The sequence below is a fragment of the Ranitomeya variabilis genome, chromosome 5 (assembly GCF_051348905.1).
Source record: "Ranitomeya variabilis isolate aRanVar5 chromosome 5, aRanVar5.hap1, whole genome shotgun sequence".
In the NCBI taxonomy this organism is placed as follows: Eukaryota; Metazoa; Chordata; class Amphibia; order Anura; family Dendrobatidae; genus Ranitomeya; species Ranitomeya variabilis.
The window spans coordinates 333,566,282-333,585,235 of record NC_135236.1 but is presented as its reverse complement, the minus strand read 5'-3'; the positions used below and the strand labels follow the sequence as shown (position 1 = coordinate 333,585,235).

At 41.1% G+C, this 18,954-nt stretch overlaps 1 protein-coding gene across 4 annotated transcripts in view; it reads left to right on the top strand.

Moving 5' to 3' along the window:
• Window positions 1-18,954, top strand: part of RELN (reelin) — a 1,394,857-nt gene that overhangs the window by 1,096,707 nt on the left and 279,196 nt on the right. For all 4 annotated transcript variants that reach the window (XM_077264737.1, XM_077264736.1, XM_077264735.1 and 1 more), the window contains exons 23-24: window positions 1,660-1,797; window positions 4,844-5,030. In XM_077264737.1, coding sequence (XP_077120852.1) covers window positions 1,660-1,797; window positions 4,844-5,030 — 325 coding nt within the window. The remainder of the gene's footprint in view (window positions 1-1,659; window positions 1,798-4,843; window positions 5,031-18,954) is intronic.

The following is an 18,954-nucleotide window of genomic DNA, read 5'->3' as shown; positions in this document are numbered from 1 at the left end:
TTTCTGTGCATGTTCCTGCTACTAGACAACTCCCAGCTAAGTTGGACTTTTGTCCTTGTGTGTTTTTGCATTTTGTTCCTGTTCACAGCTGCTGTTTCGTTACTGTGTCTGGAAAGCTCTTGTGAGCGGAAATTGCCACTCTGGTGTTATGAGTTAATGCTAGAGTCTTAAAGTAATTTCTGGATGGTGTTTTGATAGGGTTTTCTGCTGACCATGAAAGTGCCCTTTCTGTCTTCATGCTATCTAGTAAGCGGACCTCGATTTTGCTAAACCTATTTTCATACTACGTTTGTCATTTCATCTAAAATCACCGCCAATATATGTGGGGGCCTCTGTCTGCCTTTTGGGAAAATTTCTCTAGAGGTGAGCCAGGACTGTCTTTTCCTCTGCTAGGATTAGGTAGTTCTCCGGCTGGCGCTGGGCATCTAGGGATAAAAAAACGTAGGCATGCTACCCGGCCACTTCTAGTTGTGCGGCAGGTTTAGTTCATGGTCAGTATAGTTTCCATCTTCCAAGAGCTAGTTCTCATATATGCTGGGCTATGTTCTCTCGCCATTGAGAATCATGACAGCAGTCACTTCGGCTTCCAATACTTACTTTGCTTGTGTTGCGTAGTTACATTTTGTACATGCGCACTCCGGCTTTTAACACTTGTTTTCTTTTTGTTGCGTAGTTACGTTCTGCGCACGCACACTTTGTTCTTCAATATTAGCACACTCACCTCCGGCTTCAGCATTGGGAGTGCGCATGCGTAAATCTGAGGCATTCCCTGATTTCCGGCTCTGCGCAGTTAGTGAGGTGAAGCGCTTGTCGCTCGCTTCACAAGCGCGGAAGACCGGAAGTCATATGTTCCATCTGGGAGCCTTTTAATGGACCCATGCGCCGAGATTAGCCCAATTAGGCTGACGCCGGTTACACCTGTGCCTCACTATATATAAGGATGGTTTAAGCAGCGATAGACACATATGCCCAATATCTGAAGAAGCCAGTTTAGGCGAAACGGCGCTGTCAAGGGGTGGTGGGGACAGTGCTATCGGGTCAGCTTATCATATAAGTTCACATTTACCTATCTTTTCATGCCAGTTCTTTATGTAATTCTTTAATGAAATTTTGCGGGATAGCTGTTTGTATGCACATGCAACATTGCACTGAGGGTGTTTTTACCCCATTCTAGTAGGTACTATGCACTTTTCTGCTATATAATGGCCCAGCAATATGTATATTTGACCAGGCAATTTATATGTTAAATATTTATTTTTTGGATTGTGACAACATTAATTGAGTTTTGAAACTACCCGATATAGTTTACTTGCTGTCCCCTACCATATATATTGTGAATTTTACCATTGTTTTGTTTTGTAGTTTGTGTATTTTATTATATATTTATTAAAGATAAATTTTAAAATTTACGAGTAGTCCACACCTTTTGCTTCCCGGATCATATTCTGGGTATTGTGGGTTTTTTGTAACATGATTTTGAGGTGTGTTAATTACTTTGGGACCATTGATAAATCTATAAGCTGATGAGTTGTTCTTATGTCCTGCATGTTATCTGCATTACTCATGCAGCCAAAGAGTGTCATACTAATAATAACAATGTATGTTTCTAGAAGGTCCATAATGTACGTATTAATACATTTTGATTTGTGTTGTTTTAAGGTCTAGTGCAACTCGCTTCCGTTGGAGCCAGCGATATTACACATCAGAAGATGAATGGGCATTGGACAATATTTACATTGGACAACAGTGCCCTAACATGTGCAGTGGACATGGTTGGTGTAACCATGGGATATGTAGGTAAATATACATGCTTCCTTTAATCAAAGGGTTATCAGCTTTGAAATTCCCAGCAATAAGTTGTTATCTCTGACTTCTTATCTCTGGGGCACAGAATGTGCAGTTCTTCATCATAGATGCCACAGGTGAAAAGTAGCATTAAACATCACCTATTAAAATTAATTTCCTGCCTAAGTAAAGCCACGTTCTCGAGACCAACTCTGCCACAATTCATTTTTGGATTTGTGGCAGCTCTGGTTCCACTCAGTTAAAAACTTTTTTCCTTTTGGACCATCGAGGTTAATGTAAGTTTTTTCCCCCGCTGGCAATCGGATGTTACTGCAGTGCTGCTGGGTCAGCTGATGCAGGTGGCGACCACTCCCACCATCCTTTAAAAGGTCACCTGATGCATCAGCTGACTGATAGTGATACAGTTTCTTTCTGGAGACCAGCCAAGCAGGAGCAGCTGTCTGGTGTCAGCCACGTCTGGTGATTGGAGTCCAGTTGCTGCTGTTATCTGCTGTGTGGACCGTAGCAGCGGTGTTCATAAGCTAAGTGTGGTGTTTTTGTTGCCTTGTCCCTTTGGTGTTCGTCACTTTCCCCTGTGTGTATTATCTGCAGAGTTGTGGCTAGTGCTCTTTGACAGCCAGTGCACTAGCCAGGGCAGTAATAGGTGACTACTAGGGACGAGGTATCCTGACAGCAGTGGGGGGAAGGACCCGTATAGAGTGTTAGGGGAGTGCAGGGACAGGCTCAGGTTTGAGCTCAGGTGGTGACCATTCCCCATTCCCTACGGGTAGGGCCTTCCTCTCACCTTTTCCATCCCGTTGTTTGTGAGTTGTGCTGTCCGTTGACTGACCACCCATTAGGTCAGGTCACACTGTGACAAACTCTTTGTCATCACTCTTCCTTCTTGCTAATAGAAGACAATCATGATTCATGAACAAAAGAAGCCTATGTACTAAGGGTGCATTTACATGTGCCGATTTCCGGGAAAAAGTTTTCCGAAGAATGTTGAGTCTAAACAGGCTGACAATCATCTGATGAATAAGAAAAACAATCGTTCATCTGGTGGAATGACTTTTTAGCTTGATTGAAAACTACCGTTCTCAGTTGCATATTATTCTGTGCAAACAATGGCGAGAATGCAGAGAAATATGACAGTCTATGCACACAGAACGATCATGTCAAAGATCGTTCTTTAAGCATGATAGTGCAATTGTCCTGCTAAATACAGACTATTAAACGTTCGTCAATTGGCTTGCATATAGCCAATCTGTGATCATTTAACCTGTTGGCCAGTGTAAATCAAGCTTAGCTAAGAATGACCTAGGTAATTGGATATTTGAAAATGGATTTTTTAAATCAGACAACGCATTTTAGCTGATAATATAGTACAAAATAATAAAGTATTTAGAGCATCTACACTTATGTGCACATATTATATTACTAAGGAACATTTTTCAATGTAATATACTTTTTTTTATGAAAGGGTTTGTCAGTTTATGACATTTTTTCTCCTAAGCATAGATCCTTTCAAAATAGCAAAAAGAGGCATACTCCTCTTCCATTAGCCCCATGGATCCACCGCAGGACACTCCAGAGATCTGTGCCAGCTCTAGAAACGATATACAGCATTCACTGTCTGGATATCACAGGGCCGCAGTTGTCTGTGAATGGAAGCAGCAGTCAGGTAACTAATATAGAGTGTCATTGGATGCTTTCTTTTTGCCTCAATGACCGCTGATGCAAATTGCAGTTTTCAGCAATCCTGTGATGTCCTGACAGTGCAGACATTACTTTCAGTAGAGGTACATACTCCAGAGAAGCCTATGATGGATCCACTGGGGGGACAGAACGTGACCATACCTCCACTTGATATTTCGAAAAGATCCATGCCATAACTTTGACTAATTGCAATCACAAATCTATAATCTGTTTACATATTATTGAAAATTTACATTCAAAAGGGCAAAAACAAAAAATGCTATTTCATGAAACGTCAGACAGTTGTGTTACTAAATGTCCACTATACCATTCGTCAAACTACCATGGAATTTAGCATTGCATATTAGTGTGTACCACAGTCCATAATACTGTTTAAGTCTGATGTTCTCAGACCATGTAAGAACATATGTGAGATATAGGTCAAACGCTGGTGGAGTGCATAATGCGTTCTCTCAAGCATGACAGTAGAAATGTAATGGTATGGGGTCACTGTGCTGCTGATAATGTGAGGATTTCCAAAGAGTGTATGGGGTAGTGACCCAGAAAGGTTACTACTCTATTTTGCAATGTCCTACTATGCTCTGTGGCCAAAGCTTCTTTTATGGAAATTTCATTCTGCATCCACACATTGATCTGGCATATACCTCTTTGCTATGGATAACCTATTTGGTGAAGAAAAGGAGAACAGCAGCATTGTCTTTCATGAACTAATACCTTCACTGTAACAAGTCTTTCAAATACTTCCTTACTGATATCAAACTTTTGCTCACTTTAGTAATTTGATTTATTTTGTGTGCATTGTCAATGTACTTAGTATTGTCGATTATTCAAATCTGCAGATATTAAAATTTAAAAGGGTTGTCTAATCCAGGAAAACCCCTTCTTAAATGCTAGAGTCCCAGTTAAAATAAAAACCCCTACAAACTCACCTTCCGTACTGGCGCCTTTCCAGAAAATTTGTTCCCTGGCAGTCACATGGCATTATGTCATGTGACCTCTGCAGCCATTCAGCTGTTGCTGATCAACTGCAGTGTTCACACATTCATCAAATGGAACATGGACATATAAATCTCACATGCTTGCTGGAAGAAACAGTGCTGAGATTTTTGGAACGCCATCGGTTCAAAATATGAGTATATACTTCTTTATATTAGCTGGACTCTTTAGCATTTCAGAATGGGTTGTCTCAAAATTGACATCCCCTTTAAACATACTTGCTGGCATTGTCAATCTTGCTGAGTGTTTATGAGTATTCACCAATTTTTCTAATTATATTTCAAAGCAAGTTGTATATATTGTAATAAAATAACACTGACATTTTTTAAAATTTTTCGTACAGGTGTGATTCTGGGTATCAGGGTTCAGAATGTCTTCCTGAAAATTCCCTTCCATCCACTGTAATGTCAGACTTTGAAGGTCTAAATGGCTGGGAAACGGATTGGCAGGAAGTAGTTGGAGGAGAAATTGTTAAGCCTGAAGAAGGCTGTGGAATTATTTCAGCGGGATCATCTCTGTACTTCTCAAAGGTATTATTTTATTAATGATTTCAAGCCACATATCAGCTATTGTCTTTATGCTACAAAAATTATAGAAAGGCTTTATACTTATAAGATATTTATTAATGATAACAATAACAGTGATAACCATCTTTATTTTTTATAACACCAGAATATTCCCCTGCACTTTACCATTCACAGATTACATGTGCAAAGAAAATCAGACATTAAAGTAACAAACTAATTAATAATTCAAACAATAGGAGTGAGGCCCTGTTTGCAATAGTTTATAATCTAAAGGATGAAGAGTGGTGCAATAAGTAAAATGTACTTGATTCATACAGTGGTCCAACCATTTTTAAAATCTGGCAGTTCACAAATTTGCATGAGCCAGTCACGAGCGGGTATATGTGTTTGCACAGTTATTAAGTGCAATAGGGTCCAGTAGGTTAATGTTGAATGAAGTTACAATATCAGGTTGTGAGGAATTATGTAGAATAGGTAAACAGAAGAGTTGGATTATTGAGTTAGTGTTTTTTAGGGCATAGAGTGGCATGTAAAAGTTTGGGCACCCCTTGTCACAATTACTGTTATTGTGAACAGTTAAGCAAATTGAAGTTGAAATGAACTCAAAAAGGCGTAAAGTTAACCCCTTCACCACCAAAGCCAAAATATGTTGTTCAATTTCTACTGAATACGCCCATATGTTGGCAGGGCTGAAATGAAGAAACGACACTGGAGCGTGAAATTGTCTGGAATCATTAGTAGACACCATGTCGCTTTTGGAAAGCCCTCAATGTGCCTAAACCTTGGAAACCCCCAACAAGTTACCCCATTTTGGAAACTAGACCCCTCAAGGAATATATTTAGATGTGTACTGCACCTTGAACCATCAGGTGCTTCACAGTAGTTTATAACATAGAGCCATGAAAATCCAAAAAAATCACGTTTCTCCCACAAAAATGTTTTTTTTAGCCCCAAATTTTTTATTTTCACAAGAGTAACAGGAGAAAATGGACTGCAAAATATGTTGTGAAACGTCACACATACCCTATATGTGGGGGAAAACTACTGTTTGGGCATACGGCAGGGCTCAGAACAGAAGGAGTGACGTTTTGGAATGCAGATTTTGATGGAATGGTCTGCGGGTGTCATGTTTTGTTTGGAGAGCCCCTGATGTGCCTAAACAGTGGAATCACCCCACAAGTGATCCCATTTAGGAAACTAGACCCCTCAAGGAATTTATCTAGACATGAGGTGAGCAGTGCACCCTGAACCCACAAGTGCTTCACTGAATTTTACAATATTGATCAGTGAAAAAGAAAAAAATATTCCCACAAAAATGTTTTCTTGGCCCCAAATTTTTTCAATTACACAAGGATAGCAGGAGAAAATGGACCCCAAAATTTGTTGTGCAATTTCTCCTGAGTACACTGATACCGCATATGTAGTTGAAAACTACGTTTGAGGCACAGTGCAAAAGAAGGGAAGAAGCAAAATATTGGAGTTCAGATTTTGTTGGAATGGTTTGAAGGTGCCATGTCACATTGGCAGAACCCCTGAGGTGCCAGAGCAACAGCACCCCCACACAAGTGACCTCATTTTACAAACAAGTGACTTCATTTTACAAACTACACCTCTCAATGAATTCACCTAGGGGTGCAGTGGTTATATTGACACCACAAGTGTGTCACAGAATTTTATAACATTGGCAGTGAAGAAAAAATCATTACATCTTTACCACCAAAATTTTGTTTTAGCCCCATATTTTATATTTTCACATGGGAAAATGGGTAAAAATTACACCAAAATTTATCCCACAATTTCTGCTGAATGTAGAAATACCCGATATGTGGCTGCACAGTACTGCTGCCATACAGCAAGACTCAGGAGGGACGTAGCTTTATTTGCCTCCTGGAGCACAGATTTTCCTAGAATAGTTTGCTGACTCCATATACAGAGCCCCTAAGTGCTAGGCAGCTGCTTAGAAGGACACATGGCTGCTGTTTTCTGGCACAAGGTTAGAGGAGCCTGGGTTTTTATAAAGCTGGGATATTGCATCACCTGGCCTTTCCTAATGATGATAGTGAGAACTGTGATGCAACTGCAAGGCAGTTGCACGCAACCTCTCCCAGGGGATGCAGGTAAGGGGGACAAGGTAGAACTCACCATGTAGCACTACAGTGCAAGGCGCAGAGCACCACTAGGAGGCGGCAGAGTAGTCAGACAGGCCAGTCCGCAACAAAGAGGAGACGAGGTACCAGAAGTAACAGCAGATCACGTAGTCACAGGCAAGCCAGGAGTCAGAGCCAAACGGGAACGCTGCATCCAAAACATGAGAAGTAAGATAAAGTCGGGGTACAAGCCAGAGAGTCAAAAGCCGGTCGGGGGACGTGGTACAGAAACAGAAAGCAAGAGGCGGGGTCAGAGATCAGGCCGAGTCATACACTGTAGGGAACGGGTCGAATACAAATAAAGGAAGTCAGAGGCAGAAGGAACACCAGGGTATACAGGTCAGCTGCTCTAGCCAGGAAGCATGAACTATCACTGACTCTGGCCAGCAGGTTACCGAGGACTTAAAAAGCCCAGCCAGCTCCAAAACGAGGCCCAGGGGATTAACTCCTGCATGACCAGTCCAGAGAGGGAACAGCAGAAAACAAACTCCAAACTGAATCATGACAAGAGCAAGCCATAACCCTAACAGGCCAATTAACCCCTTTCTAACATTAAACGTACCTATCCCGTCGAGGTGGGGTGGGCCCGTATGACCACCGACGGGATAGTACGTCCAGCGCGATCGGCGGCGCTCACGGGGGGAGCGCGGCCAATCGCGGCCGGGTGTCAGCTGACTATCGCAGCTGACATCCGGCACTATGTGCCAGGAGCAGTCACGGACCATCCCCAGCACATTAACCCCCAGCATACCGCGATCAAACATGATCGCGGTGTGCCGGCGGTACAGGGAAGCATCGCGCAGGGAGGGGGCTCCCTACGTGCTTCCCTGAGACCCCCGGAGCAACGCGATGTGATCGCGTTGCTGAGAGGGTCTCTTACCTTCTCCTCGCTGCAGGTGCCCGGATCCAAGATGGCCGCGGCATCCGGGTCCTGCAGGGAGGGAGGTGGCTTACCAACTGCCTGCTCAGAGCAGGCGCTTGGTAAGCCTGCAGTGCTGTAAGTCAGATCGGTGATCTGACAGAGTGCTGTGCAAACTGTCAGATCAGTGGTCTGTGATGTCCCCCCGGGACAAAGTAAAAAAGTAAAAAAAAAAATTTCCACATGTGTAAAAAAAAAAAAAAATTCCTAAATAAAAAAAAATATTATTCCCATAAATACATTTCTTTATCTAAATAATAAAAAAAAACAATAAAAGTACACATATTTAGTATCACCGCGTCCGTAACGACCCCACCTATAAAACTATATCACTAGTTAACCCCTTCAGTGAACACCGTAGGAAAAAAAAAAAAAAACAGGCAAAAAACAACGCTTTATTATCATACTGCCGAACAAAAGGTGGAATAACACGCGTTCAAAAAGACGGATATAAACAACCATGGTACCGCTGGAAACGTCATCTTGTCCCGCAAAAAACGAGTCACCAGACAGCGTCATCAAAGAAAAAATAAAAAAGTTATAGTCCTCAGAATAAAGCGATGCCAAAATAATTATTTATTCTATAAAATAGTTTTTATCGTATAAAAGCGCCAAAGCATAAAAAAATGATATAAATGAGGTATCGCTGTAATCGTACTGACCCGAAGAATAAAACTGCTTTATCAATTTTACCAAACGTGGAACGGTATAAATGCCTCCCCCAAAAGAAATTCATGAATAGCTGTTTTTTTGTCATTCTGCCTCACAAAAATCGGAATAAAAAGCGATCAAAAACTGTCACGTGTCCGAAAATGTAACCAATAAAAACGTAAACTCGTCCTGCAAAAAACAAGACCTCACATGACTCTGTGGACCAAAATATGGAAAAATTATAGGTCTCAAAATGTGGAGACGCAAAAACTTTTTTGCTATAAAAAGCGTCTTTTAGTGTGTGACGGCTGCCAATCATAAAAATCCGCTATAAAAAATGCTATAAAAGTAAATCAAACCCCCCTTCATCACCCCCTTAGTTAGGGAAAAATAATAAAATTAAAAAAATGTATTTATTTCCATTTTCCCATTAGGGCTAGGGTTAGGGCTAGGGTTAGGGTTAGGGCTAGGGTTAGGGTTAGGGTTAGGGCTAGGGTTAGGGTTAGGGCTAGGGTTAGGTTTAGGGCTAGGATTAGGGTTGGAGCTAAGTTGGAGCTAAAGTTAGGGTTAGGGTTGGGGCTAAAGTTAGGGTTAGGGTTGGGGCTAAAGTTAGGATTAGGGTTTGGATTACATTTACGATTGGGATTAGGGTCGGGATTAGAGTTAGGGGTGTGTCAGGGTTAGGGGTGTGGTTAGGGTTACTGTTGGGATTAGGGTTAGGGGTGTGTTTGGATTAGGGTTTCAGTTAGAATTGGGGAGTTTCCACTATTTAGGCACATCAGGGGCTTTCCAAACGCAACATGGCGTCCGATCTCAATTCCAGCCAATTCCCTTCCGAGCTTTCCCGTGCGCCCAAACAAGGGTTTACCCCAACATATGGGGCATCAGCGTACTCGGGACAAATTGGACAACAACTTTTGGGGTCCAAGTTCTCTTGTTACCCTTGGGAAAATATAAATTTGGGGGGCTAAAAATCATTTTTGTGGGAAAAAAAAAGGATTTTTTATTTTCACTTGGGGGTTCAAAGTTCTCACAACACATCTAGATAAGTTCCTTGGGAGGTCTAGTTTCCAATATGGGGTCACTTTTGGGGGTTTCTACTGTTTGGGTACATCAGGGGCTCTGCAAATGCAACGTGACGCCTGCAGACCAATCCATCTAAGTCTTCATTCCAAATGGCGCTCCTTCCCTTCCGAGCTCTGCCATGCGCCCAAACAGTGGTTCCCTCCCACATATGGGGTATCAGCATACTCAGGACAAATTGGACAACAACTTTTGGGGTCCAATTTCTCCTGCTACCCTTGGGAAAATACAAAACTGGGGGCTAAAATATTATTTTTGTGAAAAAAAAAAGAATTTTTATTTTCACGGCTCTGCGTTATAAACTGTAGTGAAACACTTGGGGGATAAAAGCTCTCAAAACACATCTAGATAAGTTCCTTAGGGGGTCTACTTTCCAAAATGGTGTCACTTGTGGGGGGGTTTAATGTTTAGGCACATCAGGGGCTCTCCAAACGCGACATGGCGTCCCATCTTAATTCCAGTCAATTTTGCATTGAAAAGTCAAATGGCGCTCCTTCCCTTCCGAGCTCTGCTATGCGCCCAAACAGTGGTTTACCCCCACATATGGGGTATCGGCGTACTCAGAACAAATTGCACAACAACTTTTGGGGTCCAATTTCTTCTGTTACCCTTGGGAAAATAAAAAATTGGGGGCGAAACGATAATTTTTGTGAAAAAATATGATTTTTTATTTTTACGGCTCTGCATTATAAACTTCTGTGAAGCACTTGGTGGGTCAAAGTGCTCACCACACATCTAGATAAGTTCCTTAGGGGGTCTACTTTCCAAAATGGTGTCACTTGTGGGGATTTCAATGTTTAGGCACATCAGGGGCTCTCCAAACGCAACATGGCGTCCCATCTTAATTCCAGTCAATTTTGCATTGAAAAGTCAAATGGCGCTCCTTCCCTTCCGAGCTCTGCTATGCGCCCAAACAGTGGTTTACCCCCACATATGGGGTATCGGCGTACTCAGAACAAATTGCACAACAACTTTTGGGGTCCAATTTCTTCTGTTACCCTTGGGAAAATAAAAAATTGGGGGCGAAAAGATAATTTTTGTGAAAAAATATGATTTTTTATTTTTACGGCTCTGCATTATAAACTTCTGTGAAGCACTTGGTGGGTCAAAGTGCTCACCACACATCTAGATAAGTTCCTTAGGGGGTCTACTTTCTAAAATGGTGTCAGTTGTGGGGGGTTTCAATGTTTAGGCACATCAGGGGCTCTCCAAACGCAACATGCGTTCCATCTCAATTCCAGTCAATTTTGCATTGAAAAGTCAAATGGCGCTCCTTCCCTTCCGAGCTCTGCGGTGCGCCCAAACAGTGGTTTACCCCCACATATGGGATATCAGCATACTCAGCACAAATTGTTCAACAACTTTTGGGGTCCATTTTCTCCTGTTACCCTTGGTAAAATAAAACAAATTGGAGCTGAAATAAATTTTGTGTAAAAAAAATGTAAATGTTAATTTTTATTTAAACATTCCAAAAATTCCTGTGACACACCTGAAGGGTTAATAAATTTGTTCAATGTGGTTTTGAGCACCTTGAGGGGTGCCGTTTTTAGAATGGTGCCACACTTGGGTATTTTCTATCATATAGACCCCTCAAAATGACTTCAAATGAGATGTGGTCCCTAAAAAAAAATGGTGTTGTAAAAATGAGAAATTGCTGGTCAACTTTTAACCCTTATAACTCCCTAACAAAAAAAAATTTTGGTTCCTAAATTGTACTGCTGTAAAGTAGACATGTGGGAAATGTTACCTATTAAGTATTTTGTGTGACATATCTCTGTGATTTAAGGGCATAAAAATTCAAAGTTGGAAAATTGCAAAATTTTCAAAATTTTCACCAAATTTCCGTTTTTTTCACAAATAAACGCAAGTTATATTGAAGAAATGTTACCACTATCATGAAGTACAATATGTCTCGAGAAAACAGGGTCAGAATTGCCAAGATCCGTTGAAGCGTTCCAGAGTTATAGCCTCATAAAGGGACAGTGGTCAGAATTGTAAAAATTGGCCCGGTCATTAACGTGCAAACCACCCTTGGGGGTAAAGGGGTTAAGGTCTGAAACCTTGGTCAAAGTTATCTGAGCACACAAATCTCCATGTCTGACCAAACTTTGGCATCTGCCTATTTTCCTTTTGTAATTTTTAAAATGTGAAAAATGACAATTTAGATATATTTTTTTTTGCCTAAAATACAAAGTAAATGTATTATTTTTAACTTTAGGCTTTTTAGAGATTATTTCATTTTCAACTTGCTTAACTGTTCACAATAGCAGTAATTTTGACCAAGAATGCCCAAACTGTTACTACCACTTTAATTGTCATTGTTGACTTTTTTTTTCATTCATACAGTTACAGTCATACATTTAATAAGAAATAATATCCTACACTTTTTTCTATTTACTTTGTGTCTATATATTTTTTGCTATTCCTCATTCAACAGTTTAATTCTTACACAATCACTGAAAGACTTTAATATCTTCATTTCTTAATACAGCCGAAATATACATGGCATCTTCAGGAACTGTCTTCCAAGTATTGTTAGATGTGTTTGTTTTCACTCACCACCTGCAGACCAGACATGGGCTGTAAGAATCCCTGTAAGAGTAGGTGATATCAAGTGTTAAAAATAATACTTGCAAGATGTGTGCACATAAATTATTGGCAGGTCAATAATCCCATGAGCTATAAGCATAATGGTCTCTTCATCTTTGTAGCTAAGACAATATACCCAGTAAATATGTTACTCTAGTATAAGATTATTGTACTTGTTTTGATTATGTATACCCCTCTTCACATGTAAAGCACCATGGAATAAATGGCGCTATAGTAATAAATAATAATAATAATAATCTGTGCAAACATTATGTCTGCAACGGTAGTGCATAATGTGTTTCTTGTACTATGCAGTAATATTTTAGGAAAACCTATACGCATCACAAGGTGTCACTTGATAGAGACAGAACTGTCTGATCTTCGAACCTCATGTATAACAAAACCTTTGAGCATCTTTCATGTAAGGCCAATATTTTGTATGGTACTCTGCCAAATGACTAATTCTCAGCTGTAAAAAGCAAACTGTAATGCCAGTATGCTTCCCCTGAAGGGATCTGGAAGCTTGAATGTGATTACTTAATATTCTCTTTTGCAAAGACATGCATGTATTCTGTATTTTACACAAGAACATAATAGAATTCTTTGTACATCTATCACTGTATATTTTTATTTTAATAAAGCAACACTGTCCTTAAAAATTACCTTCCACTAGTTTTAGCAGTCTAAACTGGCCACTAGGGTTGAGCGAAACGGGTCGATCATTTTCAAAAGTCGCCGACTTTTGGCTAAGTCGGCGTCTCATGAAACCCGATCCGACCCCTGTGCTTGTCGGCCATGCGGTACGCGACTTTCGCGCCAAAGTCGCGTTTCAATGACGCGAAAAGCGCCATTTCTCAGCCAATGAAGGTGAAGATCCTAGATCCTGGTCCCCACCATCTTAGAGAAGGGCATTGCAGTGATTGGCTTGCTGTCTGCGGCGTCACAGGGGCTATAAAGGGGCGTTCCCGCCGACCGCCATCTTACTGCTGCTGATCTGAGCTTAGGGAGAGGTTGCTGCCGCTTCGTCAGAAGCAGGGAGAGCGTTAGGCAGGGTCCACTAACCACCAAACCGCTTGTGCTGTAGCGATTTCCACTGTCCAACACCACCTTCGGTGTGCAGGAACAGTGGAAGCTATTTTTTTTTTTTTTTTTTCCTCAGCGCTGTAGCTCATTGGGCTGCCCTAGAAGGCTCCGTGATAGCTGTATTGCTGTGTGTACGCCACTGTGGAAACCAACTGCTTTTTTCAAAGCACATATCCTCTTGTTCCTTTCTGCACAGCTATCTTTTTTGTTTGTCCACACTTTTTATTTAATTTGTGCATCAGTCCACTCCTATTGCTGCCTGCCATACCTGGCTTAGATTACTGCAGGGAGATAGTAATTGTAGGACAGTCCCTGTTTTTTTTTTTTGTTTTTTTTTTGTGGGAGATTAAGATTGGCATTTCTGCTACAGTGCCATCCCTGTGTGTGCCATCTCTCACTGAGTGGGCCATAGAAAGCCTATTTATTTTTTCCGTGATTTGTGTTCTAAATTCTACCTCAACACAAAAACACTACATCAATCAGTGGTAGAAAAATATTGGCCTCAGTCAGGGCTTCTGTGCCACTGCTGTGTGTGCTATCTCTCATTCAGTGGGCTATAGAAAGCCTATTTATTTATTTATTTTTTTTCTTATTATTTGGTTTCTAAAGTCTCCCTGAAAAAAAATAAAAAATAAAAAAACAGTGGGAGAGTAATATTGCCCTTTCAGCTTGTGTGCCAGTCTTGACTCCTGGGTGTGCCACCTCTCTCTCATTCAGTGGGCCATAGAAAGCCTATTTATTTTTTTGGTTTTTTTAATATTATTTGGTTTCTAAAGTCTCCCTGAAAAAAAAAAAAACATAAAAAAACAGTGGGAGAGTAATATTGCCCTTTCAGCTTGTGTGCCAGTCTTGACTCCTGGGTGTGCCACCTCTCTCATTCAGTGGGCCATAGAAAGCCTATTTATTTATTTTTTTAAATATTATTGGGTTTCTAAAGTCTCCCTTAAAAAACAAAAAATACATAAAGAAACAGTGGGAGAGTAATATTGCCCTTTCAGCTTGTGTGCCAGTCTTGACTCCTGGGTGTGCCACCTCTCTCATTCAGTGGGCCATAGAAAGCATTTTTTTTTTTCCTTGATTTGTGTTCTAAAATCTACCTCAACACAAAAACACTACATCAATCAGTGGGAGAAAAATATTGGCCTCAGTCAGGGCTTGTGTGCCACTGCTGTGTGTGCTATCTCTCATTCAGTGGGCTATAGAAAGCCTATTTATTTATTTATTTTTTTTCTTATTATTTGGTTTCTAAAGTCTCCCTGAAAAAAAAAAAAAAAAAAAAAAAACAGTGGGAGAGTAATATTGCCCTTTCAGCTTGTGTGCCAGTCTTGACTCCTGGGTGTGCCACCTCTCTCTCATTCAGTGGGCCATAGAAAGCCTATTTATTTTTTTGGTTTTTTTAATATTATTTGGTTTCTAAAGTCTCCCTGAAAAAAAAAAAAACATAAAAAAACAGTGGGAGAGTAATATTGCCCTTTCAGCTTGTGTGCCAGTCTTGACTCCTGGGTGTGCCACCTCTCTCATTCAGTGGGCCATAGAAAGCCTATTTATTTTTTTTTTTAAATATTATTGGGTTTCTAAAGTCTCCCTTAAAAAACAAAAAATACATAAAAAAACAGTGGGAGAGTAATATTGCCCTTTCAGCTTGTGTGCCAGTCTTGACTCCTGGGTGTGCCACCTCTCTCATTCAGTGGGCCATAGAAAGCATTTTTTTTTTCCTTGATTTGTGTTCTAAAATCTACCTCAACACAAAAACACTACATCAATCAGTGGGAGAAAAATATTGGCCTCAGTCAGGGCTTGTGTGCCACTGCTGTGTGTGCTATCTCTCATTCAGTGGGCTATAGAAAGCCTATTTATTTATTTATTTTTTTTCTTATTATTTGGTTTCTAAAGTCTCCCTGAAAAAAAAAAAAAAAAAAAAAAAAACAGTGGGAGAGTAATATTGCCCTTTCAGCTTGTGTGCCAGTCTTGACTCCTGGGTGTGCCACCTCTCTCTCATTCAGTGGGCCATAGAAAGCCTATTTATTTTTTTGGTTTTTTTAATATTATTTGGTTTCTAAAGTCTCCCTGAAAAAAAAAAAACATAAAAAAACAGTGGGAGAGTAATATTGCCCTTTCAGCTTGTGTGCCAGTCTTGACTCCTGGGTGTGCCACCTCTCTCATTCAGTGGGCCATAGAAAGCCTATTTATTTTTTTTTTTAAATATTATTGGGTTTCTAAAGTCTCCCTTAAAAAACAAAAAATACATAAAAAAACAGTGGGAGAGTAATATTGCCCTTTCAGCTTGTGTGCCAGTCTTGACTCCTGGGTGTGCCACCTCTCTCATTCAGTGGGCCATAGAAAGCATTTTTTTTTTTTTCCTTGATTTGTGTTCTAAAATCTACCTCAACACAAAAACACTACATCAATCAGTGGGAGAAAAATATTGGCCTCAGTCAGGGCTTGTGTGCCACTGCTGTGTGTGCTATCTCTCATTCAGTGGGCTATAGAAAGCCTATTTATTTTTTTTCTTATTATTTGGTTTCTAAAGTCTCCCTGAAAAAAAATAAAAAATAAAAAAACAGTGGGAGAGTAATATTGCCCTTTCAGCTTGTGTGCCAGTCTTGACTCCTGGGTGTGCCACCTCTCTCTCATTCAGTGGGCCATAGAAAGCCTATTTATTTATTTATTTTTTTTCTTATTATTTGGTTTCTAAAGTCTCCCTGAAAAAAAAAAAAAACATACAAAAACAGTGGGAGAGTAATATTGCCCTTTCAGCTTGTGCGCCAGTCTTGACTCCTGGGTGTGCCACCTCTCTCTCTCTAATTGTGGGCCATAGGAAGCCTTTTTTGTTTTGTTTTTTTTTTAATATTATTTGGTTTCTAAAGTCTCCCTTAAAAAACAAAAAATACATAAAAAAACAGTGGGAGAGTAATATTGCCCTTTCAGCTTGTGTGCCAGTCTTGACTCCTGGGTGTGCCACCTCTCTCTCTCATTCAGTGGGCCATAGAAAGCCTTTTTTTTTTTTTTTTTTTAAATATTATTGGGTTTCTAAAGTCTCCCTTAAAAAACAAAAAATACATAAAAAAACAGTGGGAGAGTAATATTGCCCTTTCAGCTTGTGTGCCAGTCTTGACTCCTGGGTGTGCCACCTCTCTCTCTCATTCAGTGGGCCATAGAAAGCCTTTTTTTTTTTTTTTTTTAAATATTATTGGGTTTCTAAAGTCTCCCTTAAAAAAAAAAAATACATAAAAAAACAGTGGGAGAGTAATATTGCCCTTTCAGCTTGTGTGCCAGTCTTGACTCCTGGGTGTGCCACCTCTCTCATTCAGTGGGCCATAGAAAGCATTTTTTTTTTTTTGGTTTTTTTAATATTATTTGGTTTCTAAAGTCTCCCTGAAAATAAAAAAAAAAAAAACTTAAAAAAACAGTGGGAGAGTAATATTGCCCTTTCAGCTTGTGTGCCAGTCTTGACTCCTGGGTGTGCCACCTCTCTCTCTCATTCAGTGGGCCATAGAAAGGCTATTTATTTTTTTGGTTTTTTTAATATTATTTGGTTTCTAAAGTCTCCCTGAAAAAAAAAAATAAATAAATTAGGTGGGAGATTAATATTGACATTAGTGCTTGAGTGACAGTCCTGCGTGTGTGTCATCTCTGTGATTTTGTGCCACAGAAAACAGAGTGTGTAACATTGTGCCTGATTTTCCTTGTGGTCTCACCAACCTGTTAAGGGATATTGAAATCATACTGAAGTTATAGCTCACCGTGTAAGTTGTTTGACAGCAACAAATAAAGTTACTTTGGTTAAGATTTTAAAACAATGAGGAAGTCTGGTGCAAGAGGTCGTCGTGGGCGTTCATTGTCAGCTGGTAATGATGGTAGTGGTAGTGGAGCATCAGGTGGTCGTGGGGATAAAAATATTCCACCTAAGTCTGGAGCTGTGGAGCCAGTTTCGTCGTCAGGCTACACAAGGCCTCGAACGCTCTCTTTTCTGGGAGTAGGAAAACCGCTTTTAAAGGCGGAGCAGCAACAGCAAGTTTTGGCTTACATTGCAGACTCAGCCTCTAGCTCTTTTGCCTCCTCTTCCGAAACTGGTAAATGTAAAAGCAGCGCGTCGCTTGTGGATGTTCACGGTCAGGGACAAGTCGCTTCCTTGTCCTCCTCAGCAAAAACTACAACAAGAGAGAAGGATGCAGCAGGCGACACAACGGGTCACTCCATGGAGCTCTTTACACATACCGTCCCTGGCTTAGAAAGTGAAACATTTAACAGGCCATGCCCATTACAAGTATATTCTGACATGGAGTGCACTGATGCACAGCCACAGCCAGAGTACTATGCTGCTCCTTTGACTCAGACCACCACATTGCCCTCTCAGGGTACAGATCCACAATCAGACCCTGATGAGACTATGTTGCCCCGCCACGAACGCTATACCACCGACCGACACAGTGACACAGACGAAGTTGCACACGAGCTCGAAGAGGAGGTAATAGATGACCCAGTTTTTGACCCCGATTGGCAGCCATTGGGGGAACAGGGTGCAGGCGGCAGTAGTTCAGAAGCGGAGGTGGAGGAGGGGCCGCAGCAGGCATCAACATCGCAACAGGTTCCATCTGCCGGGCCCGTATCTGGCCCAAAACGCGTGTCAAAGCCAAAACCTGTTGGAGGACAGCGTGGCCATCCGGTTAAAGCTCAGTCTGCAATCCCTGAAAAGGGATCCGAGTCTAGGAAGAGTGCAGTCTGGCATTTTTTTAAACAACATCCAACTGATCAGCGCAAAGTCATCTGTCAAAAATGTTCAACTAGCTTAAGCAGAGGTCAGAATCTGAAAAGTCTAAATACTAGTTGCATGCATAGACACTTAACCACCATGCATTTTCAAGCCTGGACTAACTACCAAACGTCCCTTAAGGTTGTAGCACCCTCGGCCAATGAAGCTAGTCAGCAACGCAACATCCCTTCCGTCACTGTAAGGCCACCATTTTCCGCACCACCGGCAGTATCTGTGCAGGTTTCTTTGCCAGCCAAAAGCAGTCAGGGTCAGGGAACCACCAGTTTTGTAGGAGGAAATATTGCATCTAGGGCACCGGCGGAAACAATACCGTCTCCAACCGTCTCTCAGTCTGCCATGTACACCGGCACACCCGAAAGTTCCACGATCTCCAGCTCTCCAGTCCAGCTCACCCTACATGAGACTCTGGTTAGAAAAAGGAAGTACTTATCCTCGCATCCGCGTACACAGGGTTTTAACGCCCACATAGCTAGACTAATCTCGTTAGAGATGATGCCCTACCGGTTAGTTGAAAGCGAAGCTTTCAAAGCCCTGATGGAGTACGCTGAACCACGATACGAGCTACCCAGTCGACACTTTTTTTCCAGAAAAGCCATCCCAGCCCTGCACCAGCATGTTAAACAGCGCATCGTCCATGCACTCAGGCAATCTGTGAGTACAAAGGTGCACCTGACTACAGAT